Source organism: Scyliorhinus torazame, chromosome 8, assembly GCF_047496885.1.
Source record: "Scyliorhinus torazame isolate Kashiwa2021f chromosome 8, sScyTor2.1, whole genome shotgun sequence".
Classification (NCBI taxonomy): Eukaryota; Metazoa; Chordata; class Chondrichthyes; order Carcharhiniformes; family Scyliorhinidae; genus Scyliorhinus; species Scyliorhinus torazame.
The window spans coordinates 225,379,764-225,403,034 of NC_092714.1; the positions used below are offsets into that span (position 1 = coordinate 225,379,764).

At 41.6% G+C, this 23,271-nt stretch overlaps 1 protein-coding gene across 1 annotated transcript in view; it reads left to right on the plus strand.

Moving 5' to 3' along the window:
* The first annotated feature begins 775 nt into the window (after positions 1–775).
* LOC140428409 (brefeldin A-inhibited guanine nucleotide-exchange protein 2-like) overlaps positions 776–23,271 on the plus strand; it is a 162,341-nt gene continuing 139,845 nt past the window's right edge. The window contains exon 1 of the mRNA XM_072514827.1: positions 776–988. Within this exon, the coding sequence (XP_072370928.1) occupies positions 865–988 (124 nt within the window). The 5' untranslated portion in view covers positions 776–864. The remainder of the gene's footprint in view (positions 989–23,271) is intronic.

Genomic DNA, 23,271 nt, shown 5'->3' on the forward strand with positions numbered 1-23,271 from the left:
TAAGCCTTGCTATGTAGGTTGCAATGGCCTCCCTTGGGCCCTCGCCTTAGAATTAAAATCGTTGCAAAATCACACAAGGCTTTGAATCGGTCAACATACTGCACCCAATCTTAAGAGGCGATGAAGGGACCCACTCTACCAAATACAGGCGTCTCGGCAGCTCTCTTCTACTTTGCAAGTTTGACTTCAACTGGACCAGGTTCTGAGTTGATGATGATCTTGCCGCTTTTCCTCATCTCCTCGCCAAATATAGCAACATGTTCCACCAGTTCGGTACAAACAACGAACGTTTATCTCTCCAACGTGCTATTTACAGCCTCGACGCTGCCATTCTGCCTCCTGGATCGAAACTGAGCAAAAGCCCGCGCTCGGTTCCGACCTGAAAGGGACCAGCTGCTACCCATACCCGAACGAAAAGTCATTAAAAAACGCACATGAACATTTATCCTGGTTAATAGTGGATGCAAAATGTTGTGAAATTATGCAGACAGAAAACGGGAGCAGATGTAAAATGTTTATTGAGCAGACATGCGGGAGGAGGATTGTAAATCTCAATTTGTACGGATTGAATGTTTTTAATAAGTGTGGAAATCAATTTACCTTCGTTCTTTACGCAGACAAGCGGTGGGCCTCCCTTGCAGCACTCCCTCTCCCACTGAGGGTTGGAGAGAGACCCTCTGGTCTGGTCCTCGGGGAGGGAGAGCAGGGCCTCCGTTTCCATGACGACAACCGCAGGTGGGGGCGGGGCGCGAGTCAAGGGTCAGGCGGCGGATCACGTGCTAACTCGCCAACATGGCGGCGCCTGAGCCTTAGGAGGAGCTCATCGGTCGCCGCGATTTCACTGCCGTCGACAGCCAAAAAATCATGCACGAGGGCAGCAAAACGAAAAACATGTTTTTGACCCGAGCGCTCGAAAAGATCCTAACCGATAAGGACGTGAGGAAGACTCATCACTCCCAGCTCCGCAAAGCCTGTGAGGTGGCCTTGGGTGAGTTTCCTGGTTCGGCTAAGTGGGGGAGAGGAAAGATTCCGCGAAAATGTGAGCCTCGAAATGTAATAACCTGTCCACTTATCGCATTCCTCTAACTTACCGAGGCATGGATTTGCCTGGCATCAACCTCAGCTCCACGGCAGCAGAGCTGTCTGCCACTCGGCGAGGATAAGGCCTTCCTCCGCTTCTCTGAGAATTCCCCTTTCTCGTGACTTCCGCGATTAAAATCGTGTTGACAAGACCGATCCAATTGAGACATCAGCTGTTGCCAGCTTTAGCGAGATACACGATACCTTGCAACTGATTGCGCTTAATCCGATTCGGCCTTTAATGACATTTAAAACATTGACAGCTAAGTTTACGTGGGATCCACCGTTTCACCCTTGCTGTTGACCCTTTCATCCTTTGTTTTCAGATATCGAAACCACGCTGATTAGTATTAGTTGTATAAAATGGGGCTTTTGCTCAAGAAATTAGAAATCACTTTTCTGTCGTTTGGTAGATCTAGGCGTTGAAAATATTAGATTGGTGCTGCTGACCAGTCCAGAAGATAGATATCCCACAATTGCCTTTCTTCACCTAATGTATTTCTTCAGCAAAACGTTCCACACAAATTTATCTTCTTTGGCACTCTGATCAATGTGCTCACTATCTGTATGTTTGGGCTATGTAAACTGAGCTATGTTGCAAAATTTTTTTTGTAAATGTGTGAAATTGTACGTAATTTACCTCTGACGTAAACATCCAATCGTAAACTGAAAGATCTGAGCAATGTGAGCAGCCAAGCTGTTTTGTGTTGTTTTGACACCTGTTTCCTGGCTAAAGTTAATTTCACATTCCTGTAATAGGTTGAACTGTAGAGTGCAACCTCAGAATGAGTATACATGACTTAACCTTGTCGGTATTGCAAGGCTATTTTGATGGTGAAATTTGTGTGTGTTTAAATGTTAATAGCATATAGCTGAATCTTGTGTATTGCTGAGACAGAATATGGTAGAAGTGTGCAAGTGACTGCAGTAAATGAACCGTGGTGCAGCTTGACAAATTTTGTTGTAGATAAAGTTCACAGTCAGATGTATGTTCCACACAACATATTTAAAAGATTAATTATACAGACAGTAGATGTAGGGCTCTGTTACATGACATGATAATATTGTTGACAAATGAAAGAATTTGTATTTACAAAGTATCTTCTGTGATCACAGAATGTCCCAAAGTACTTTGCAACCAATTAAATACTTTTGAAGTGTTGTCACTGGTGTAATGTAGGACAATGGAAGTTAGGTTGCGTAATTTGTGGTCCTACAAAATGCTCTGAGCTAGTAGCCAGTACCAATAACTTGTGTTCACTTAGTGCCTTCAACATAATAAAAAATCTCAAGGCACTGCACAGTGACATTTTAAAACAAAATATGAAATGAACTAGTTAAGGACATATTCAGGCATATGACCAAAGGTTTGATCAGAGGGTTAAGTTTTAAGGAGTGTCCGAAAGAAGGAAAGCATGGAAGAAAGACAGAGGGATTTGGGGAGGATCTCCAGACATTGAGCCTAGGCAGTTGAAGGCATGGCCATCAGTAGTGAAACAGTTAAGATCAGGGATGCTCAAAAACCCAGAATTAGAGGAGCGTAGATATCTTGGGGCTGGAACGCCTTGGCGCTATGGAGAGGGCGTTGAGAACGAGGTTGAGTATTTTATTTCAAGGCACGAGTTAACTTGGAGCAAATATGGAGGAAATGGGATTTGGTGCAAATGGGCAGCAGAGATTTTGATCAGTCAAATTTACAGAGGGTAGAACATGAGATGTTGGTCAGGAGAGTGTTAGAGTAGTCAGGTTTAGGGGGTTTCAGCAGCAGATGTGCTGAAGCGGGGTATGTAACAGACACGGGATTGGGGATCTTAGTTATGGCGTAGACCAGATAATGTGCAAAAGCAAGACCTGAAATGATAGTAAATGCTGGAAATATAAGAATATAAATGTAAGTTGTTGAAATACTCATGAGGTCAGGTAGCATCTGTGGGGAGGGAAACAATGTTAACTTTTCTATTTGATTTTTCGTCAGAACAGGAAACAATTGGAGACATGTTTCCATGAACAAGAAACATGTTTTGAGTAAGTACAGAGGCTATTTTAATGAATTTAGTTGAAGGATAAATATTGACCAGGACAGTGGAAACATTTCCTGTTCTTTGAAATAATGACACCACTGACTATGCAATATTCCAGTAATAAACTGAAGTGGCATCTGAGATCAGGTCTCTGGAACAGGACGTGGGCCAAAATTAAACCTGACAATATCAACATTTTAGATCAAGTCTTTTAAGACCATACTAACTTGGGGGAGGGTATCCTCAGTGCTCCATCATGGTATTCAGCCTTTTAGTTGATGATTGCAGGTTTATTATTTCCTCTAACGTAAAAAATGCCCAAAGAATACCAAATTATGGTGCTCGTCCTGAACATGTTTCTTTGCCAATTAAAACTTGTGGCCCCTTGGCCTACATCAATAAGTTACTTTGAAGTAATGTTCTGTATTTTACTTCCTGTGCCAATTATTATCTTGTGCACTTCTGCCTCTACTTTTGAGACTAAGTCGCCAAATAGCCCACGCTTCTCCAGTGTTTGCTCTTAATACAGCTCTTTATTGCTAGGGAACAGTCTTGTGGTTCTTCTTTAGTGTCAGGATTAAAATATTGGCTTTGCAACTTGATGACCAGTATCAATGTGATACTGCAAATTAAGCTGTACTCTTGTTGTTTTAACTATATAGGTAAGAAGTATCCTATTGGCCTTGTTTGTTGCAATTCAACAGTATTGGATATGTCAAGTTTGCTAATAATGTTAGATGTCTTTAACTTTTACATTGATCGAGTGGTTATGCAATTTTTCTTCCCTTATGCAATATTTTTGACCTATCAAAATTGCAATTCATCTCCCAGTATTTCGATATTCAGATTGATCTCACTCGTTTGACAGGTCTCTGATAACCATCTTGATTTTGACTGCCCCGACTTGTTAGATATATTCTGTGAATTTATTCACTTTGCTTTGAGATTTTGAACTCATCAGCAATGTAAATTTGAAAGTTGGACAACCAAATCAATGTATATCTCTGCGCTCACTAATTCACCCTTACCCTTTCTTTCCATCAACCTGTTGGCTTCAATTTCTTATTGAGTCTGCTCCGCTATTCAATCATGCCTGATATGTTACTCAGCTCCATTCTCCTGCCTTCTCCCCATAACCCCTGATTCCCCTTATTTATCAAGAACCTATCCATTTCTGTCTTAAAGACATTCAGTAATTTGGCCTCCACGCCCTTCTGCGGCAAAACATTCCACAGATTCATCCCCTCTGGCTGAAGAAATTCCTCCTCATCTGAGTTTTAAAAGGATCGTCCCTTCAGTCTGAGGCTGTGGAAATATGCCCTCCACGCCCACTCTATCTAGGCCTCTCCGTATCCTGTAAATTTCAATAAGATCTCCCCAATACCAACGTTCCTTTCCCAACACAGTATCTAGTTTTTATTCAAATATAGTCACATACTCGCTTGATTCAGTCCAGCAGAGCCTGTGAAGTGCTTTGCTAGTTTCCTTTCTTGCGATTATCAGTATCTCAAAGATTTCATCTCTTACTCTTCAATGCCCAAGGATTAAAAACCACCCATCTATTTCATGGATTTTTTTTGGCCTTTTTCCAACGATAACATTTTGAACTCTTTGAGCGTTTTCTTATGGTTTTGTCCATCTTAAAATTATAATACTGAAATGATTGTAGTTGCAAAACTAAATAGTAAGCAGGTGTTTATATTTATCCTTCTGACCTTAAATGGCCTGGATGTTGTAGCAATGACAGACAAACTTTAAGGGTTCACTGTCATTTCTCCTTCTGAAATAGACAGCAGTTTGAAGAGTACGCACAAGCGCAGTTAAGTGTGAAAATTCATAAGTTGCAGTCATTATTTCAACACTTCTGCAGAGGATCTATTGTTGAAGTTGCTCCTCCCGACCACCCGCACGATCCAACAGACTGCAATCAAATAGAAATCACTGAACTTGATAAGCACCTTCTCTCATACACTCTTAGTCTTGCTAGAAAAAGGCTCGACAATGATCTACCACATCAAATGTGATATAGCTGGGTTTTTGACAGCATGGTAAATTAATAATTACTGACCTTCCTGTTCTTGAAAGAGTAATTTTATAATTGTGGAATGTTATTATAATGGAAAAAGAATTCCAGCTTTCATTTTGTAACATTTGTTTGTGATGTTTTCGCTTCTACTTTAATTCCACAATTATGTCCCAAACATTTATTTCGCTGTCCATAAAATTCAACAATTAAAAGTATTCAATGGTTTTTACTTAGTGGTTAGCTGCTTATGATAAAATTTCAATGTGGTTGGTTTCTTACATCACTGTTGCTGAAGACAATTTCCTTGACTTGATGCCAGATTCATATGGTTGGTGGGAAAGGGAAGTCTGCACCATGAAGATTGCTTGATCTTGGTGAGACCACATTTTTAGTACTGCATATGGTTTTGGTCTGCTTATTTAAGGAGGAAAAACCTGAACTTGAGGCAGTTCAGAGAATGTGTACTAGATTGATTCCTGGGTGAAGATGTTGGCTTATGAGGATAGGTTGAGCATATTGGATCTTTGCTCATTGCAATTCAGAAGAATGAAAGGTGATTTTATTGAAACATTAAGATTTTGATGGTTAGATGCTGAGAGAATGTTACCCTCCATGGGGGATGAGAACTAGGGGGCACAGTTTCAAAATAAGAGGAGTAATTTCTTTTCTCGAGGGTAATGGTTCTTCAGAGTTCTCTATCCCAAAGCTGTGGAGGCTGAGTCATTGAAAATATTCAAGGCCAAAATAGCCAGATTTTTGAACTATGGGGTTATGGGGGATAGGGGCAAAGTTCAGTTGAGGCCAAGATCTTATTGAATGGTTTGAGAGGTGCATGTGGCCTAATCCTCATCCTATTTGTTATGTTCAAAGTCAACAGTTAATGCCACTGCTTTGCCACTGACCGGGAAATCCAACTTGTGTTGTTGAATTTCTGTCTATTCATCAATCTTTTTCCTCATCTTTTTTCCAACTGAGAGTGAGGGTATTTTTTTGTAAATCTTTTGAATGACATTCTAAGAATATCCCTAATGTGGGTAGAAAATGCAGTGAAAAACAAGAGGTGGTTGAGCTACCTGGAGAGCAGAGCAATCTTTTGCATGATTAGCATTTATGTAAAGTTAGCTGAATGCAGAAGAAGAGTGAGAGGAAAAAAACAACATTGACAGGTCAGCAATAAAATAAAATATCACTGGACTAAAAGGTCGAACAAAGAGCAATGAGACTTAAGTCAGAGAAGAATAATAGTAATAGATGCACACAGAGGAACAGAACACAGAGAAAAAGTATTGGTGACAAATGTAAAAAGAGTCAAGAGGGCTAAAAGGGGTTACGAAAAGCCATTGGCAAATAGGGTTAAAGAAAATCCCAAGGCTTTTTACACGTACATAAAAAGCAAGAGGGTAGCCAGGGAAAGGGTTGGCCCACTGAAGGACAGGGGAGGGAATCTATGTGTGGAGCCAGAGGAAATGGGCGAGGTACTAAATGAATACTTTACATCAGTATTCACCAAAGAGAAGGAATTGGCGGATGTTGAGTATGGAGAATGGTGTGTAGATAGCCTGGGTCACATTGAGATCCAAAGAAACGAGGTGTTGGGTGTCTTGAAAAATATTAAGATGGATAAGTCCCCCGGGCCTGATGGGATCTACCCCAGAATACTGAAGGAGGCAAGAGAGGAAATTGCTGAGGCCTTGACAGAAATCTTTGGATCCTCACTGTCTTCAAGTGATGTCCCGGAGGACTGGAGAATAGCCAATGTTCCTTTTTTTAAGAAGGGTAGCAAGGATAATCCAGGGAATTACAGACCGGTGAGTCTTACGTCAGTGGTAGGGAAATTACTGGAGAGAATTCTTCGAGACAGGATCTACTCCCACTTGGAAGCAAGTGGACATATTTCGCAAGAGGTAGCACGGTTTTGTGAAGGGGAGGTTGTGTCTCACTAACTTGATAGAGTTTTTCGAGGAGGTCACAAAGATGATTAAGGCCTTTGACAAGGTCCCTCATAGCAGACTGGTACAAAAAGGAAGTCACACGGGATCAGAGGTGAGCTGGCAAGATGGATACAGAACTGGCTAGGTCATAGAAGGCAGAGAGTAGCAATGGAAGGGTGCTTTTCTGATTGGAGGGCTGTGATTAGTGGTGTTCCGCAGGGATCAGTGCTGGGACCTTTGCTGTTCGTAGTATATATAAATGATTTGGAGGAAAATGTAACTGGTCTGATTAGTAAGTTTGCGGACAACACCAAGGTTCGTGGAATTGCGGATAGCGATGGGGACTGTCAGAGGATACAGCAGGATTTAGATTGTTTGGCGTCTTGGGCGGAGAGATGGCAGATGGAGCATAATCCGGACAAATGTGAGGTAATGCATTTTGGAAGGTCTAATGCAGGTAGGGAATATACAGTGAATGATAGAACCCTCAAGAGTATTGAAAGTCAGAGAGATCTAGGTGTACAGGTCCACAGGTCACTGAAAGGGGCAACACAGGTTGAGAAGGTAGTCAAGAAGGCATACGGCATGCTTGCCTTCATTGGCTGGGGCATTGAGTATAAAAATTAGCAAGTCATGTTGCAGCTGTATAGAACCTTAGTTAGACCACACTTGGAGTATAGTTTTCAATTCTGGTCGCCACACTACCAGAAGGATGTGGAGGCTTTAGAGAGGGTGCGGAAGAGATTTACCAGCATATTGCCTGGTATGGAGGGCATAGCTATGAGGAGAGGTTGAATAAACTTGGTTTGTTCTCACTGGAACAAAGGAGGTTGAGGGGTGACCTGATAGAGGTCTACAAAATTATGAGGGGTATTGACAGAGTGGATAGTCAGAGACTTTTCCCCAGGGTAGAGGGGAATTACTAGGGGGCAGAGGTTTAAGGTGTGAGGGGCAAAGTTTAGAGGAGATGTACGAGGCAAGTTTTTTTGCACAGAGGGTAGTGGGTGCCTGGAACTTGCTGCCAGAGGAGGTGGTGGAATCAGGGATGATAGTGAAGTTTAAGGGGCATCTTGACAAATACATGAATAGGATGGGAATGGAGGGATACGGACCCCGGAAGTGTAGAAGATTTTAGTTTAGATGGGCAGCATGGTCGGCGCAGGCTTGGAGGGCTGAAGGGCCTGTTTCTGTGCTGTACTTTTCTTTGTTCTAAGTGGAGGAAGCTGATACAAGCAAGCACGTGAGAAAAATGGAAATGCAGAGAAAAACCATCGAGTGTTACAGAGCTCTTCTGGGTGGTGCTCAAAGCCTCCTGATGTTGTCCCACAAATTTGATGCCTCTTGAGAGGGTACACAAGTTACAGGGATTGCCAAGACGGTTCAATCCCAACCCGAAAACAACAAGTGCTGCAGATGTAGCATTAGTCCAATCTGAGCCATCCAAGTCTAAAACTATTCCTCGGTAAGATACCCACCCAAACAGATGAAGCCCACATAAGACGACTGTAGGACCTGGATGAAAAATAGACTGTAGCCATCAGCTTCACAGAACATGGTGTAATACTTAAAGAACACCGCATTCCATACTCGAGCTACTGCTCAGTACAAACACTGCTGAAGATTTGCTTCTTTTAAAATTTTCAAGTGAACCTATTTGTTGTTTTTAAATGGAACGAGTCATAAACAATTCCTAAAAAAATAAAACTTTGTTGATTCCATCAAAGCTTCTCACTTTTTTAAATGCTTTAATGGCCTGGATTTTGCTGGCAGTGGTCAATCTCTTGTGGGCATTGCACGGCAGTTTCCAAATTCAGGAGCTCGATAGAGTGCGGCAGCCTCAATGTGGACCTGGGACCTGTGTGAACAGGGGAGGCAATTGTTTCCGATTGAAGATCTTAAGTGAAATTTGCAGGATCTAAAACCGGAGGTGATTAAATATGTTAATTCAATGTGGAATCATGTACTACTTCTTGGCCTTTTGGCTAAGGTGAGCATGAGATCAGGTGTAATGCCTGGATCTGGTATGTCTCTCTTGTGGGGACCATGAATTGGATTCAATTTGAATTGGTTCTTAGAGCAAGCAAGGAGCTGGATTAGGGGTTTGCCCCTGTCCACAATCTGAGCTCTGGCTTTGTAACTCTGATAAAGTAATTTTTAAAAAATGAACTTCGATGGAATTGCGAGGGAGATGAAAAAGACAAAGAAAAATAAACTCTTTTGATTTTTAATTTGTTAAATTCTGACGGAACGCGATACTGGTAGTAGAAAATTTACACTGGTAGGGAAGTTGTTTGAAAGAAATTACAACATGCCAGATTGTGCAAAATTCATTTTATACTGTAATGGAAAAGCCCTAACATTTGCTGGTGCTTTTATTGGGCATCTAGTGGTCATCATGGCCGTCATGTTTGAATGCTGAATCTTGTGTGAAGTATCAGTATGGCAAACCTTCTTGGGGGCAGTGAAAATCAGCTAGTAATTTATCACCTATATCCCAGCTGCACGTGTGTGGAAGCTGAAACTAATTGCCCCAGTTACTCTCTAATAAGGGAGAGCACCATTAGGCCGACTGCAGATTCTGAGCCAAAATGTCTATGTTGAATTTGCTTGTTAAACTAACATTGATCTTTTCTCCTTTAAAAGAAAAAAATTGATTGATCAGTTTCAAACGCAGTAATGCCTCACAATATAAAGAATTTTTGCCAAGACTGACAAATTGCAGAAGCGGAATCCCCAACCTATTTTCAGACCTGCAACGAGAGAAACTCAGTGTTGTGATAAAGCAATCTTTTAACTGTTTTAATAGAATGATTAAAATTACCCAAAATACATATTTATTTAAGTAGAGAACTCTATGCCACAGCATATTTATTTTCAGCGCTGTTGATATATGAATCAAGTTGTCATCTTATTGAGTGCAAATTTGTTGTCAACATTCAAAAGGCAGCTGGCCATGTTCTTGAATGTGGGCGGCATTTTCTTAAAGGCTTTGTTTTTTTGCCAATGCCATACATGCACAGTTGCATGCGTGCTGCCATCTTTATAGGGGGCAATGTGCGGCAGGGTGCATGTGCAGTGATCACTGGCCCTGGAGGAATTGCAAGTATTACAGTGCTGGCAGCAGAATCTTTCAGAATATCACAACAGGAGTTCCTCACAGTTTTGTCCTGTGCCAAACCATCTTCAGCTTCTTCATCAATGACCTTCCCTCCAACGCAAGGTCAGATGTTGGGATGTTTGTTGTTGATTGCACAATGTTTAGTACTATTCATAACTCCTCAGATAGTGAAACCACTTTTGCCAACATTGAGACTTGGGCTGATAAATAGTAAGTAACATGCATGTCACGGTGTCAGGTAATGACCATCTCCAATAAGAGAGAATCTGACCATAAGACGTCGGAGCAGAAGAAGGCTATTCAGCCCATTGAGTCTACACCACCGTTCAATGAAATCATGACTGATTGGATATGATCATTCTCAAGTCCACTTTCCTCACTTTTTTTCCCATAAGCCTCAATTCCCACCTTCCCATGACTGAATTCTCCACTATCAACATCCTGGTCTGAAACTTAAACAGGACCAACTATATAAATATCTTACATGTAAATTCATGGTAACTGGATCAAAACCCTGCAAGGGTCTACCTGACAGTACGGTGGATACATCTACACCACATGGACTGAAGCAGTTGAAGAAGGCAACTTGCCTCCACCTTCAGCTAATGAGGACATTGCAGGGACAAATGTTTTAAAAAATGAAATTAAAGGTTCTCTATCTGAATCCACGAAGCATCTGCAATAAGATAAATGAATTAGTGGCACAAATAGAAATAAATGATTTAGATGTAACCACCATTACAGAAACATGGTTACAAGGTGATCAAGTTTGGGAAATAAAATATTCCAGGGTACACAATATTTTGGAAAAACAAATAGCATTGTTGGAATCTTCCTTTGTAAAGGGAGACATAAGGATGTTAGAGAGAAATAATCTGACATCTGAAGATAATGAAGTCACATCGGTATCTGTGGAGTATGAGAATAACAGGAGTCCAAAAACTCTAGTGGAAGTAATTTATAGGTCTCTAAACAGTGGTTACACCATTGGGTACAGAATTCAATAAGAAATTATTGGAGCATATAACAAAGGAAGTGTAATAATTGTGGGCAACTTTAATCTTCATATAGACTGGAACAGTCGAGTTGGCAAGAATGGTCTGGAAGGTGAGCTTGTAGAATGTTTTTGTGACAGTTTCTTGGAGCAGAACCTAGTGGAACCGACAAGGGATAATGCTATCTTAGATCTGGTACAGGGCAGCACGGTGGCGCAGTGGGTTAGCCCTGCTGCCTCACGGCGCCGAGGTCCCAGGTTCGATCCCGGCTCTGGGTCACTGTCCGTGTGGAGTTTGCACAGTCTCCCCGTGTTTGCGTGTGCAGGGTAGGTGAATTGGCCACGCTAAATTGCCCCTTAATTGGAAAAAATGAATTTGGTACTCTAAATTTTAAATAAAATCTTAGATCTGATATTGTGTAATGAAGCAGCGTTAATTAGCAATGTTATAGTAAAAGATCCCCTGGTGACGATAATACCATTAACTTCCAATTTAAGTTTGAAAGTGATGTATTCCAATTGCAAACAAAATCCTTGAATTTAAAGCCAGTGAAATAGGTATGAGGGGAGAACTGGCTAAGGTTAATTGGGCAAATAGACTAAAAGAGAAAAATAGAGGTAAATGGACAGTGAGAAACATTGAAAGAAATTCAACATGCCAACAAAAAAAGACTTAGTTGATGAACAACAACTCAGGCAAGACCCATGCATGGCTCACTCAGGACGCTAAAAATAATATGAGGTTTAATGATGAGGCTTACAATGTTGCAAACAAAATCTGATGATTGACAAAGAGTCATCCAGACTCAATATTAGTTCTGTGTTCTCTCCACAGATACTGTCACACCTGCTGAGATTGTCCAGCATTTTCTGTTCTTGTTTCAGATTTCAGCATCTGCAGTAATTTGCTTTGATCTGAGGATTGGGAGTGTTCTAGAAACCAGAAAAGAGACCACAAAATGTTGATAAAATAGAAATGTAAATTAGCCAGAACATAAAAGAGCTTTTATAAGTATGTAAAGAGGTAGAGAGTAGCCGAAGTAAACATTGGTCCCTTAAAAGGAGAGACATGAGAAATTTTCATACAAAATTAAGAAATGGCAGAGGTATTGACCAAATAATTTGTGTCTGTCTTCACAATGAAAGACCCATGTTTCATACCAGAAATGGATGGTAACGGAGGGGATAAAAAGGGTGAGGAAAGTAGGGAAGTCAATATCAGCAGAGATAAAATTTTGGTGAAAAATAAGGACCAAAAACAGCAAATCCCCATGACCTAATGGTCCCACGCCCTGAGATTTTAAAAGAGTGAGGTGCATAGATAGTGGATGATTTTCTAACATTTCTTCGATTCTGGAATTTTCCAACTGGATTGGAACAATGCTACACTGCTTTTCAAGAAGGGAGGGAGGGAGAGAGAAAACCGTGAACGACAGGCCAGTTAGCCTAACATCAGTTATTGGGAAAATGCTGGAGTCTCTTACTGAGGAAGACTTAACAATGCACTTCGAAAAACATTGTGATTAGACAAAGTCAACATGGTTTTACTAAAAGAAAATCCTGTTTTGACAAGTTTGTTCGAGTTTTTTTTAAGGATGTAACAAGTAGGAAAGATGAACGGGTAGATAGATGCAGTATACCTGGATTTCCAAAAGGCACTTGATATGGTGCTGCGCAAAAGGTTAATAGTAAGATAAGGGCTCATGGAATTGGGGGTAATATATTAGCATCGATGGGAGATTGGTTAACGGATGGAAAACAGAGAGGGGCGTAAACAGAGCTTTTTAAGTTGGCAGGCAGTGAACAGTGGAGTCCTGCAAGGATCAGTGCTGGGGCCTCAGCTGTTTGCACTCTATATTAATGGCGTAGGTGAAGAGACATGGTGATGTATCTATGTTTCCTGCTGATACCAAGCGAGGTGGGAAGGTAAAAATATTGTTGGGATAATGCAAGCGAGGCTGCAAAGCGATGTAGACAGGTTGGGTGAGTGGACAACAAGATGGCGGATGGAGTATACTCTCAGCAAATGTGAAGTTATTCACTTTGGTCGTAAGAATAAGAAAAAAAAGCTTTAAAGGTGAGAAACTTGTATGTGTTGATGTTCAAAGAGACTTGGATGTGCCTGTACAAGGAATACAGAAATTTAGCGTGAAGTTGCAACAAACAATTAGGAAACTAAATGGCATGTTGTCCTTTATTGCAAGAGGATTAGAGTACAAGAATAACAAAGTCTTGCTACAGTTGTACAGGATTTTGATGAGACTGCATCTGGAATTTAAAGGATATAGTGTACCCGAACAAGTGCCGGAATGTGGCGACTAGGGGCGTTTCACAGTAACTTCATTGGAGTGTTAATGTAAGCCTACTTGCGACAATAAAGATTATTCTATTAAAAAGGGGCTGATCTTTTAGGACTGAGATGTGGAGAAATTATTTGACTTAAAAGGTGTGAATCTTTGCAATTCTGTGCACTGGAGAGCTGTGGCTACTTTATCGTTGAGTACATTTAAGACTGATTTAGGCTGATATTTTAGTGTCTCTGAGAATTAAGGGACCAAAAGAGAAAATGCTGGAAAATCTCAGCAGGTCTGGCAGCATCTGTAGGGAGATAAAAGAGCTAACGTTTCGAGCCCAGATGACCCTTTGTCACGTTAGCACTTTTCTCTCCCTACAGATGCTGCGAGACCTGCTGAGATTTTCCAGCATTTTCTCTTTTGGTTTCAGATTCCAGCATCCACAGTAATTTGCTTTAATCTACGGGAATTAAGGGATATGAAGAGTCGATGGGAAAAAGGAGTTGGAAATCCAAGATCAGCCAGGATCGTATCGAATGGTGGAGCAAGCTTGATTGATCATGTGGTGTACTTTTGCTTCTATTTTCTATATTCTTAAGCATGCTTAGGGAGTGTTATTAAATGACAATGATCACATGCTATGAACAAACAAAAAACACTCTTTATAGTTGAGATTGTGTCTCCTGAATTAAATTAATAGTAATCTTTATTGTCACATTAACACTGCAATGAAGTTATTGTGAAAAGCCCTTAGTCGTCACATTCCGGCGCCTTTTCAGGTACACGGAGGGAGAACTCAGAATGTCGAAATTACCTAACAGCACGTTTTTCGGGACTTGTGGGAGGAAACCGGAGCACCCGGAGGAAACCCACGCAGACAACGGAGAACGTGCAGACTCCACACAGACAGTGACCCAAGCCGGGAATCAAACCTGGGACCCTGGTGCTGTGAAGCAACAGTGCTACCCACTGTGCTACCAAATTCCGTGGCCTCCTGGAGCTTGATTGGTCACTGTTTAAGGGATGGAGAGGAATTCTAAAAAGGTTGTCTAAAATTGGCTCGTGTTTTTATTTCTCTATTCATATGCCCTACAAGGTGATTGCGTGGCTGAATGTTGAAGAGTGTTGCAGGCAAATGGAGATTATGGTGTGCATATTTCATTATGGCCTACTTAATAGGCTGAATGGACCAGTCGGACTTTCTTCCTTGATGTTTTTGTAGACTTTTATTTTAATGGAACCTACTCCACTGACTTTCTGGACCTGTATGTTCAACAGGAAGCTGTTGCAAGTTTGCAGCAGTGAGTTCTCATGGTAAGATCGAGAATTGGTTGCAAGAGAGAAAATAGATAACTCTAGTTACAAGCTGGGGAAATGTATTGAATGCACTGCTTGGTTTAACGCTGTTTGGTTTCTAATCTAAGCCACTTGGTGTTGAAAATGCGGTACAATTTTAGGTATGATACTGCTGGTGGAAGGGGGCAGAGGCCGATAAGCAATAGATAAATGGGGAAACTGATGAGGCATTGAAGGACCTAGGCAAAATGTGTAAGTGAGAGAAAATTGCATGCAATTTAGTACTGACAAAGTTATTACTGACATGAGCAACGTGTTATATACAGTTACCCAATGAGTCGTGTTGTGTCAGAGACTGAACAAGATGTGCGTGATGATAAGCTAACACTTACAATGTAAATCCCTGGGTGCATCAACAAAGTTAACAGAATGCTGAGCTATATTGCCAAATTGTAAGATTGTCATGTTGAAATTGTACCAGGCTTTGGTCAGGCAGCCCCTTCAATACAATTCTTATTTGTGTTCCCATATTTGCTTATGTTATGGGCCAGGGTTTAGAAAACACCAAAGTATATCATGGAGTTCACCTGACCTACAACTGCATATTGATTTTAGTTACAATGTGCACAAGCCCTGTCTTTCAGGTGTTATTCAACAGAGTTCTTAGACACTTTTAATCAAAAAACAAGCTTTTATTCTACAAATTTAGTTAACATTTGTATAAACACATACAGTAAGAATTATTATCAACTACAAACATAAAGACCCTACACAGCTACAGTAATCTATATATAACCCTTAGTAAATCCCCCTTAACTGTTCCAATTCAATAACAAGATCCCATAAACCAAAAACCCCTTTTTTACCAAAACAGTAGGTAACTATAATAATTAGGTTTCTTCCTTGGAATAACTCTTTAAAATTGAAAATAGAGAGACGGGCCAAAATACTTCCCTGTCTGAGTCTACAGCAGCCAAATGTGAAAAACAAAAGTAAAAACTCAGAGCCACAAACCAGCTCCAAACCCAAAGTAAAACCAGCTCCCAGAGCCACAGCCCAGCGCCACACAATGACATCACTGAACCCATGTGATAAGACAAAAGCATTTCTTAAAGGTACACTCCCATGACACTTACGAGCAATTCAAAGAATTATTTTGTGAATTATTAAATCTTCTATTATTCAAGCAAGTGTCGAACCATGACTCCAAATCGGAGATTTTTCAAATGTATGAACGTTTACTTAAAAATCCTATACCTTTCAGTGTGTTTCTCTGAGACATTGTCACCATTATTTGCATTAATTTTTGCAGTTGAAAAATATTTATAATGCATTTTGAAATCTAATCGCTAAATGGTGCATGGCCATAGATTTTTTGTTTACATCCCATGTGTCATAAATGAAAACCAATGAACTCTGATGTATTGCAAACAACTGCCTTTGATGTTCTATTCAATCTATTGCTACAAACATTCCTAAGCTCCCTTTCCTTGAACTTGTTGTCACATACCAAATCCATATCCATCTTTCCTGGATCTCCATGTTTGAAACCCACCAATCAGTTTTCTACCCCTGCACAATACCAAAACATGTTATGAAATGACATGTGTGACTGAGACAAAGGCAAATTATCCTTCTTCGTCTCACCTGCCTTCAGCAGTTGACACTTAATTACACCATCCTCCTCCAACACCTTTCCGCTGCCCAGCTGGGTGGCGGTGCACTCACCTGGATCTGTTCTTATCTAATAGTGAGGCAATAGCCTCACTACCTGCTCTTGCACCTCTACCTCTGGTCACCCCCGAAGCTCCAAAGATTTACCCTTAAGTTTCTTCTATTTATCATCTACATGTTGCCGCCTGCCCTCACCATCCAAAAGCACAGCAATAGGCTTCACTTGTACGCTGACGACACCCTGTTCTATTTCACCATTCTCTCTTTCAACTCCTGCATTGTTGCTCAAATCATCAAATTCCTTTCCAACTTCAGGTACTAGATGAGCAGAAATTTTCATCAATTCAATATTGAGAAGACTAAAGCCATTGCTTTTGGTCCCACTCCAAGCCCTGTGTTACCAACTCCATTCCTCTTCCTGGCAACAGCCTGAGACTAAACCAGTGTGTTTGCAATCTTGGTGTCCAATTTGACTGTAGGATAAGCTTCTGACAGATACTTCTGTTATCGCTAAGATCACCTATTTCCAACTTGGAGCATTGCCCGACTTTGTGTCTATCTCGGCTGATTTGCTAGTCTAACCCTTATTTATTCCTTAGTTGCCTCTCGACTTGAGTGCTCCAACGCATTCCTTTTTCGCTATCAAAATACAATTGTTGTTACAAAATATACACATCACTGGGTGGTGGTAATTCCGTTATTTTATGCTGGATTATAATAGCTGACAATCTGAAGCAGCCTCATGGGTCTCCATCAGTTTACTTTATTTCAATATATGTGTATGATGCTAGACTAGACCCCAAAGTTATTGCTAAGATTGGGTTAGGCACGTTTTGTTTAAAGTTGACAAAGTTTGAGATTCAAGACACTTGCGAAGAGAATAAAGCCACAAGATTCCACAGGTTTTGAACGAACAAAAATAAACTTTACTGTGCAAGGTCTTAAAGTTAAAACAGTTTGCAATATCCATCTTCTACTCTAATATTCAGGGTTAATATGAGATTCTATGTGAATTAACAAGAAAACTGGTCAAATACATCACACTGCACACTGGTAAATGTACCCAAGACTGAGTCCATGGATTTCTCAGCAACACACCCAGATGTCAGTAAACATTGAGTCAATCAATCTCACCAAACATCTGTGTCTCTCTCGTGAGGGATTCAGTCTTCAGCATCAAAGATCTTTCCCTGGAATTCTCTCCACAAATCACTCCACTCAGAGGGCCTCAACAACGGCCCACCTCGCAGGGTTTGCACCAACTCACAGCACAACTTTAGCTCTTTGACTGCGCCAATCAGAACTTGCCCCAGTGGCCTGCAGCACAGTCACCAATCTTCTGGTGGTGGTCTTGTTTCTCCTTGGTTTCTCTAAAGTCCTCTTTGATCGCCAGGGTTCTCCTAAGCCATCTTGGATTGGTTAGGTGGATTGGCCATGATAAATTGCCCTTAGTGTCCAAAATTGCCCTTAGTGTTGGGTGGGGTTACTGGGTTATGGGGATAGGGTGGAGGTGTTGACCTTGGGTAGGGTGCTCTTTCCAAGAGCTGGTGCAGACTCGATGGGCCGAATGGCCTCCTTTTGCACTGTAAATTCTATGATAATCTTCACTTAAAGTATTTTGATTGCGAAAATCCTGAATAATGTTGGCTTTGAGTCCATGTTGTTGACTAGCAAGTGGTTACATATGCTATATTGTAATTATATGGGCCTATGGAGCAGCTAATTAGAAATAGGTGGCACATAAATGACAACTATGGGAGCCAAATCTGCCAAAATTAATGGTACTACAAAGCATCCTTCATGATTATGCTCCAACATAAACATTGATAAACAACCTATATTTGTATAGTACCTTTGACTGCATAAAACATAGCTAGGCACTGCGGAGCAGCATTATACAACAAAACATGATCCCGCGTCCTTTGAGGAAATATTAGGGCAGATGACCAAAAGCCCTTTCTCTAATTGGAGCTTCTTTCTCCCCTCTCTTTAACTGAACTTGGCCCTTTTACTGAGCTTGTTCCCTGTGTGGGACTCTTTTGGGATCTCTCCCTGTCCCCTATCTGGGACACTTGTTTTCAATGGCACACTGTTCCCGATCACATGACCTGGGTTTTCATGCTGTTTTTCATGCTGTTTCTCTTCGTGCACAGGTACGTTGGGCCAGTTCTTGGCTCAAAGCACTTAAAAAATGCAGAACACCACATGGCTTCTGATCTGCACATGTGTGGTAATCCCAAGGTCTGTTAGGACTTGGGTTCCTGACCTCTGTGCTTGATGAGAAGGTAAGTTAGTTTTCCTAACAATATTCTACGATTTGGATGCTGTTCTAGTTGCACTAGATGAATGAGACATATCTATATTTCAATTAAGATGCATCACTTAAATTGGTCTCATGCATTTTTTTAGGGTTAAACAGATACAATTGATTGGAAAATCTTGCCTATTGAGTTCTGGAGGATTAGCACAGATTTACACAGATCAGCTAAATCTTGGAAAACTTATTCCTTAAGATTACACTCCCTTGAACACAGTATTTCTTCAGTAAAGACAAAAATAGTATTATTTAGAACAGTTAAAATGTGAACAACACTATTCAATAATAATTTTTTTTTAAATGAATTTAAAATACCCAATTATATATTTTTTCCCAATTAAGGGGCAATTTAGTATGGCCAATCCACCTACCCTGCAATCTTTGGGTTGTGCAGTTGAGACCCATGCAGACAAGGGGAGAATGTGCAAACTCCTCATGGACAACGACCCAGGGCCAGGATCGAACCTGGGTCCTTGGCGCCATCAGGCAGCAGTGCTAACCACTTTGCCACCGTGCTGCCATTTGCAATAAGAAATTAGAATCTTTATTATTGTCACAAGTAGGCTTACATTAACACTGCAATGAAGTTACTGTGAAAAATCCCCTGGTAGCCACACTCCGGCACCTGTTTGAGTACACTGAGGGAGAATTCAGAATGTCCAAATGACCTAACAGCACGACTTTTGGGACTTGTGGGAAGAAACCAGAGCACCCGGAGGAAACCGACGCAGACATGGGGAGAACGTGCAGACTCCCCACAGACAGTGACCCAAGCTGGGAATCGAACCTGGAACCCTGGTGTTGTGAAGCAACAGTGCTAACCACTGTGCTACCGTGCTGCAAGTGACAAATTAAAAGAATCAGACACAAGAACAGAAAATATCATTATCATTCTGTATTCCTACACCTCTCTTCCCTAACTTATCTGTGTCTGTCTCTAAGCGGTGCTTGCTCTCACACCCACTCTTGTGCCCTTTTGCACTCTTTTCTCTCATGCTCGTCTTCCCATTTCCCACATTTCCCCACTCCCAGAGCCTTGCATTGTCACATCAGAGAATGTGGGGGAACTGAAGGGATGCAGAATGGGGATGTGTGGAGTGAGAGTCAGGAGAAGGACCAGCTCTCTGAGCTCCTCACATTCTTGCTTTCTGTGTTCTCTCCCACACTGTCTTCCCTCTCTTCCTTTTACTTTCATTCTTTCCTATATGCAAGTAAGTTATGTTACACCTTATTAAATCAGCTGTTTGGCTTCTTCTGGAGTATCGTCAATTCTTGGCATCATAATTTTAGAAGGATCTCAAAGCCTTAGTGAGGCTGCAGTGGACATTTTCCATAATGGCCCAGTAATGAGTCAGTCCAGTTCTTTGGGAAAACGTGGCTTTGTACAAAGTAGGTCAGATTCAATAGAGGTGTTCATAATTCTGTGAAGTTTTGATAGAGTAAAGAAGCAGAAACTGGTTCCACTGGCTGAAGGATCAGTAACCCGATCTTAGATAATTAACAAAAAAACAATTGGAAGACTCTTCTCTCCCCAACCACCACCCTCCAAATCATACACACTTATCTTATTATATACTTGGGCGGCAGGGTGGCTCAGTAGATAGCACAGTTGGCTTACGGCGTCAAGGACCCAGGTTCAATCCCGGCCCCGGGTCACTGTCCGTGTGGAGTTTACACATTCCCCCCGTGTCTGCGTGAGTCTCACCCCCACGACACAAAGATGTGCAGCGTAAGTGGATTGGCCAATGCAAATTGCCTCTTAATTGGGGAGAAAAAACAGAATTGGGTACTCTAAATTAAGAGTGCAAAAAATCTTTTCCTGGCCTGTCCAGTACCTATAGACTTCAATTAACCTTTATTTTTACTGTTTTATGGCAGCTAGTGCCGTAAAAAGGGGGCATCCCCCCCCCCCCCCCCCCCCCCCCCCCGCATCTGACAGAGTTGTTCATCAATGCTAGACCCCGGATCTTAAGACCATAAGACATAGGAGCGGAAGTAAGGCCATTCGGCCCATCGAGTCCACTCCGCCATTTAATCATGGCTGATTTCAACTCCATTTACCCGCTCTCTCTCCATAGCCCTTAATTCCTCGAGAAATCAAGAATTTATCAACTTCTGTCTTAAAGACACTCAACGTCCTGGCCTCCACCGCCCTCTGTGGCAATGAATTCCACAGACCCACCACTCTCTGGCTGAAGAAATTTCTCCTCATCTCTGTTCTAAAGTGACTCCCTTTTATTCTAAGGCTGTGCCCCCGGGTCCTAGTCTCCCCTGCTAATGGAAACAACTTCCCTACATCCACCCTATCTAAGCCATTCATTATCTTGTAAGTTTCTACTAGATCTCCCCTCAACCTCCTAAACTCCAATGAATATAATCCCAGGATCCTCAGACGTTCATCGTATGTTAGGCCTACCATTCCTGGGATCATCCGTGTGAATCTCCGCTGGACCCGCTCCAGTGCCAGTATGTCCTTCCTGAGGTGTGGGGCCCAAAATTGCTCACAGTATTCTAAATGGGGCCTAACTAATGCTTTATAAAGCTTCAGAAGTACATCCCTGCTTTTATATTCCAAGCCTCTTGAGATGAATGACAACATTGCATTTGCTTTCTTAATTACGGACTCAACCTGCAAGTTTACCTTTAGAGAATCCTGGACTAGGACTCCCAAGTCCCTTTGCACTTCAGCATTATGAATTTTGTCACCGTTTAGAAAATAGCCCATGTCTCTATTCGTTTTTCCAAAGTGCAAGACCTCGCACTTGCCCACGTTGAATTTCATCAGCCATTTCTTGGACCACTCTCCTAAACTGTCTAAATCTTTCTGCAGCCTCCCCACCTCCTCCATACTACCTGCCCCTCCACCTATCTTTGTATCATCGGCAAACTTAGCCAGAATGCCCCCAGTCCCGTCATCTAGATCGTTAATATATAAAGAGAACAGCTGTGGCCCCAACACTGAACCCTGCGGGACACCACTCGTCACCGGTTGCCATTCCGAAAAAGAACCTTTTATCCCAACTCTCTGCCTTCTGCCTGACAGCCAATCGTCAATCCATGTTAGTACCTTGCCTCGAATACCATGGGCCCTTATTTTACTCAGCAGTCTCCCGTGAGGCACCTTATCAAAGGCCTTTTGGAAGTCAAGATAGATAACATCCATTGGCTCTCCTTGGTCTAACCTATTTGTTATCTCTTCAAAGAACTCTTAACAGGTTTGTCAGGCACGACCTCCCCTTACTAAATCCATGCTGACTTGTCCTAATCTGACCCTGCACTTCCAAGAATTTAGAAATCTCATCCTTAACAATGGATTCTAGAATCTTGCCAACAACCGAGGTTAGGCTAATTGGCCTATAATTTTCCATCTTTTTCCTTGTTCCCTTCTTGAACAGGGGGGTTACAACAGCGATTTTCCAATCCTCTCGGACTTTCTCTGACTCCAGTGACTTTTGAAAGATCATAACTAACGCCTCCACTATTTCTTCAGCTATCTCCTTTAGAACTCTAGGATGTAGCCCATCTGGGCCCTAGAGATTTATCAATTTTTAGACCTCTTAGTTTCTCTAGCACTTTCTCCTTTGTGATGGCTACCATATTCAACTCTGCCCCCTGACTCTCCGGAATTGTTGGGATATTACTCATGTCTTCTACTGTGAAGACTGACGCAAAGTACTTATTCAGTTCCTCAGCTATTTCCTTGTCTCCCATCACAAAATTACCAGCGTCATTTTGGAGCGGCGCAATGTCAACTTTTGCCTCCCGTTTGTTTTTAATGTATTTAAAGAAACTTTTACTATCATTCCTAATGTTACTGGCTAGCCTACCTTCAAATTTGATCCTCTCTTTCCTTATTTCTCTCTTTGTTATCCTCTGTTTGTTTTTGTAGTCTTCCCAATCTTCTGACTTCCCACTACTCTTTGCCACATTATAGGCTTTCTCTTTTGCTTTGATGCATTCCCTAACTTCCTTTGTCAGCCATGGCTGTCTAATCCCCCCCTCTGATAACCTTTCTTTTCTTTGGGATGAACCTCTGTACTGTGTCCTCAATTACTCCCAGAAACTCCTGCCATTGCTGTTCTACTGTCTTTCCCACTAGGCTCTGCTCCCAGTCGATTTTCGTCAGTTCCTCCCTCATGCCCCTGTAGTTACCTTTATTTAACTGTAACACCTTTACATCTGATTCTACCTTCTTTCTTTCAAATTGGAGATTGAATTCGACCATATTATGATCACTGCCTCCTAAGTGCTCCCTTACTTTAAGATCTTTAATCAAGTCTGGCTCATTACATAACAGTAAATCCAGAATGGCCAGTTCCCTCGTGGGCTCCATCACAAGCTGTTCCAAAAAGCCCTCCTGTAAACATTCAATGAATTCCCTTTCCTTGGGTCCACTGGCAGCATTATTTACCCAGTCCACCTGCATATTGAAGTCCCCCATGATCACTGTGACCTTGCCTTTCTGACATGCACTTTCTATTTCATGGTGCATTTTGTGCCCCTGGTCCTGACCACTGTTA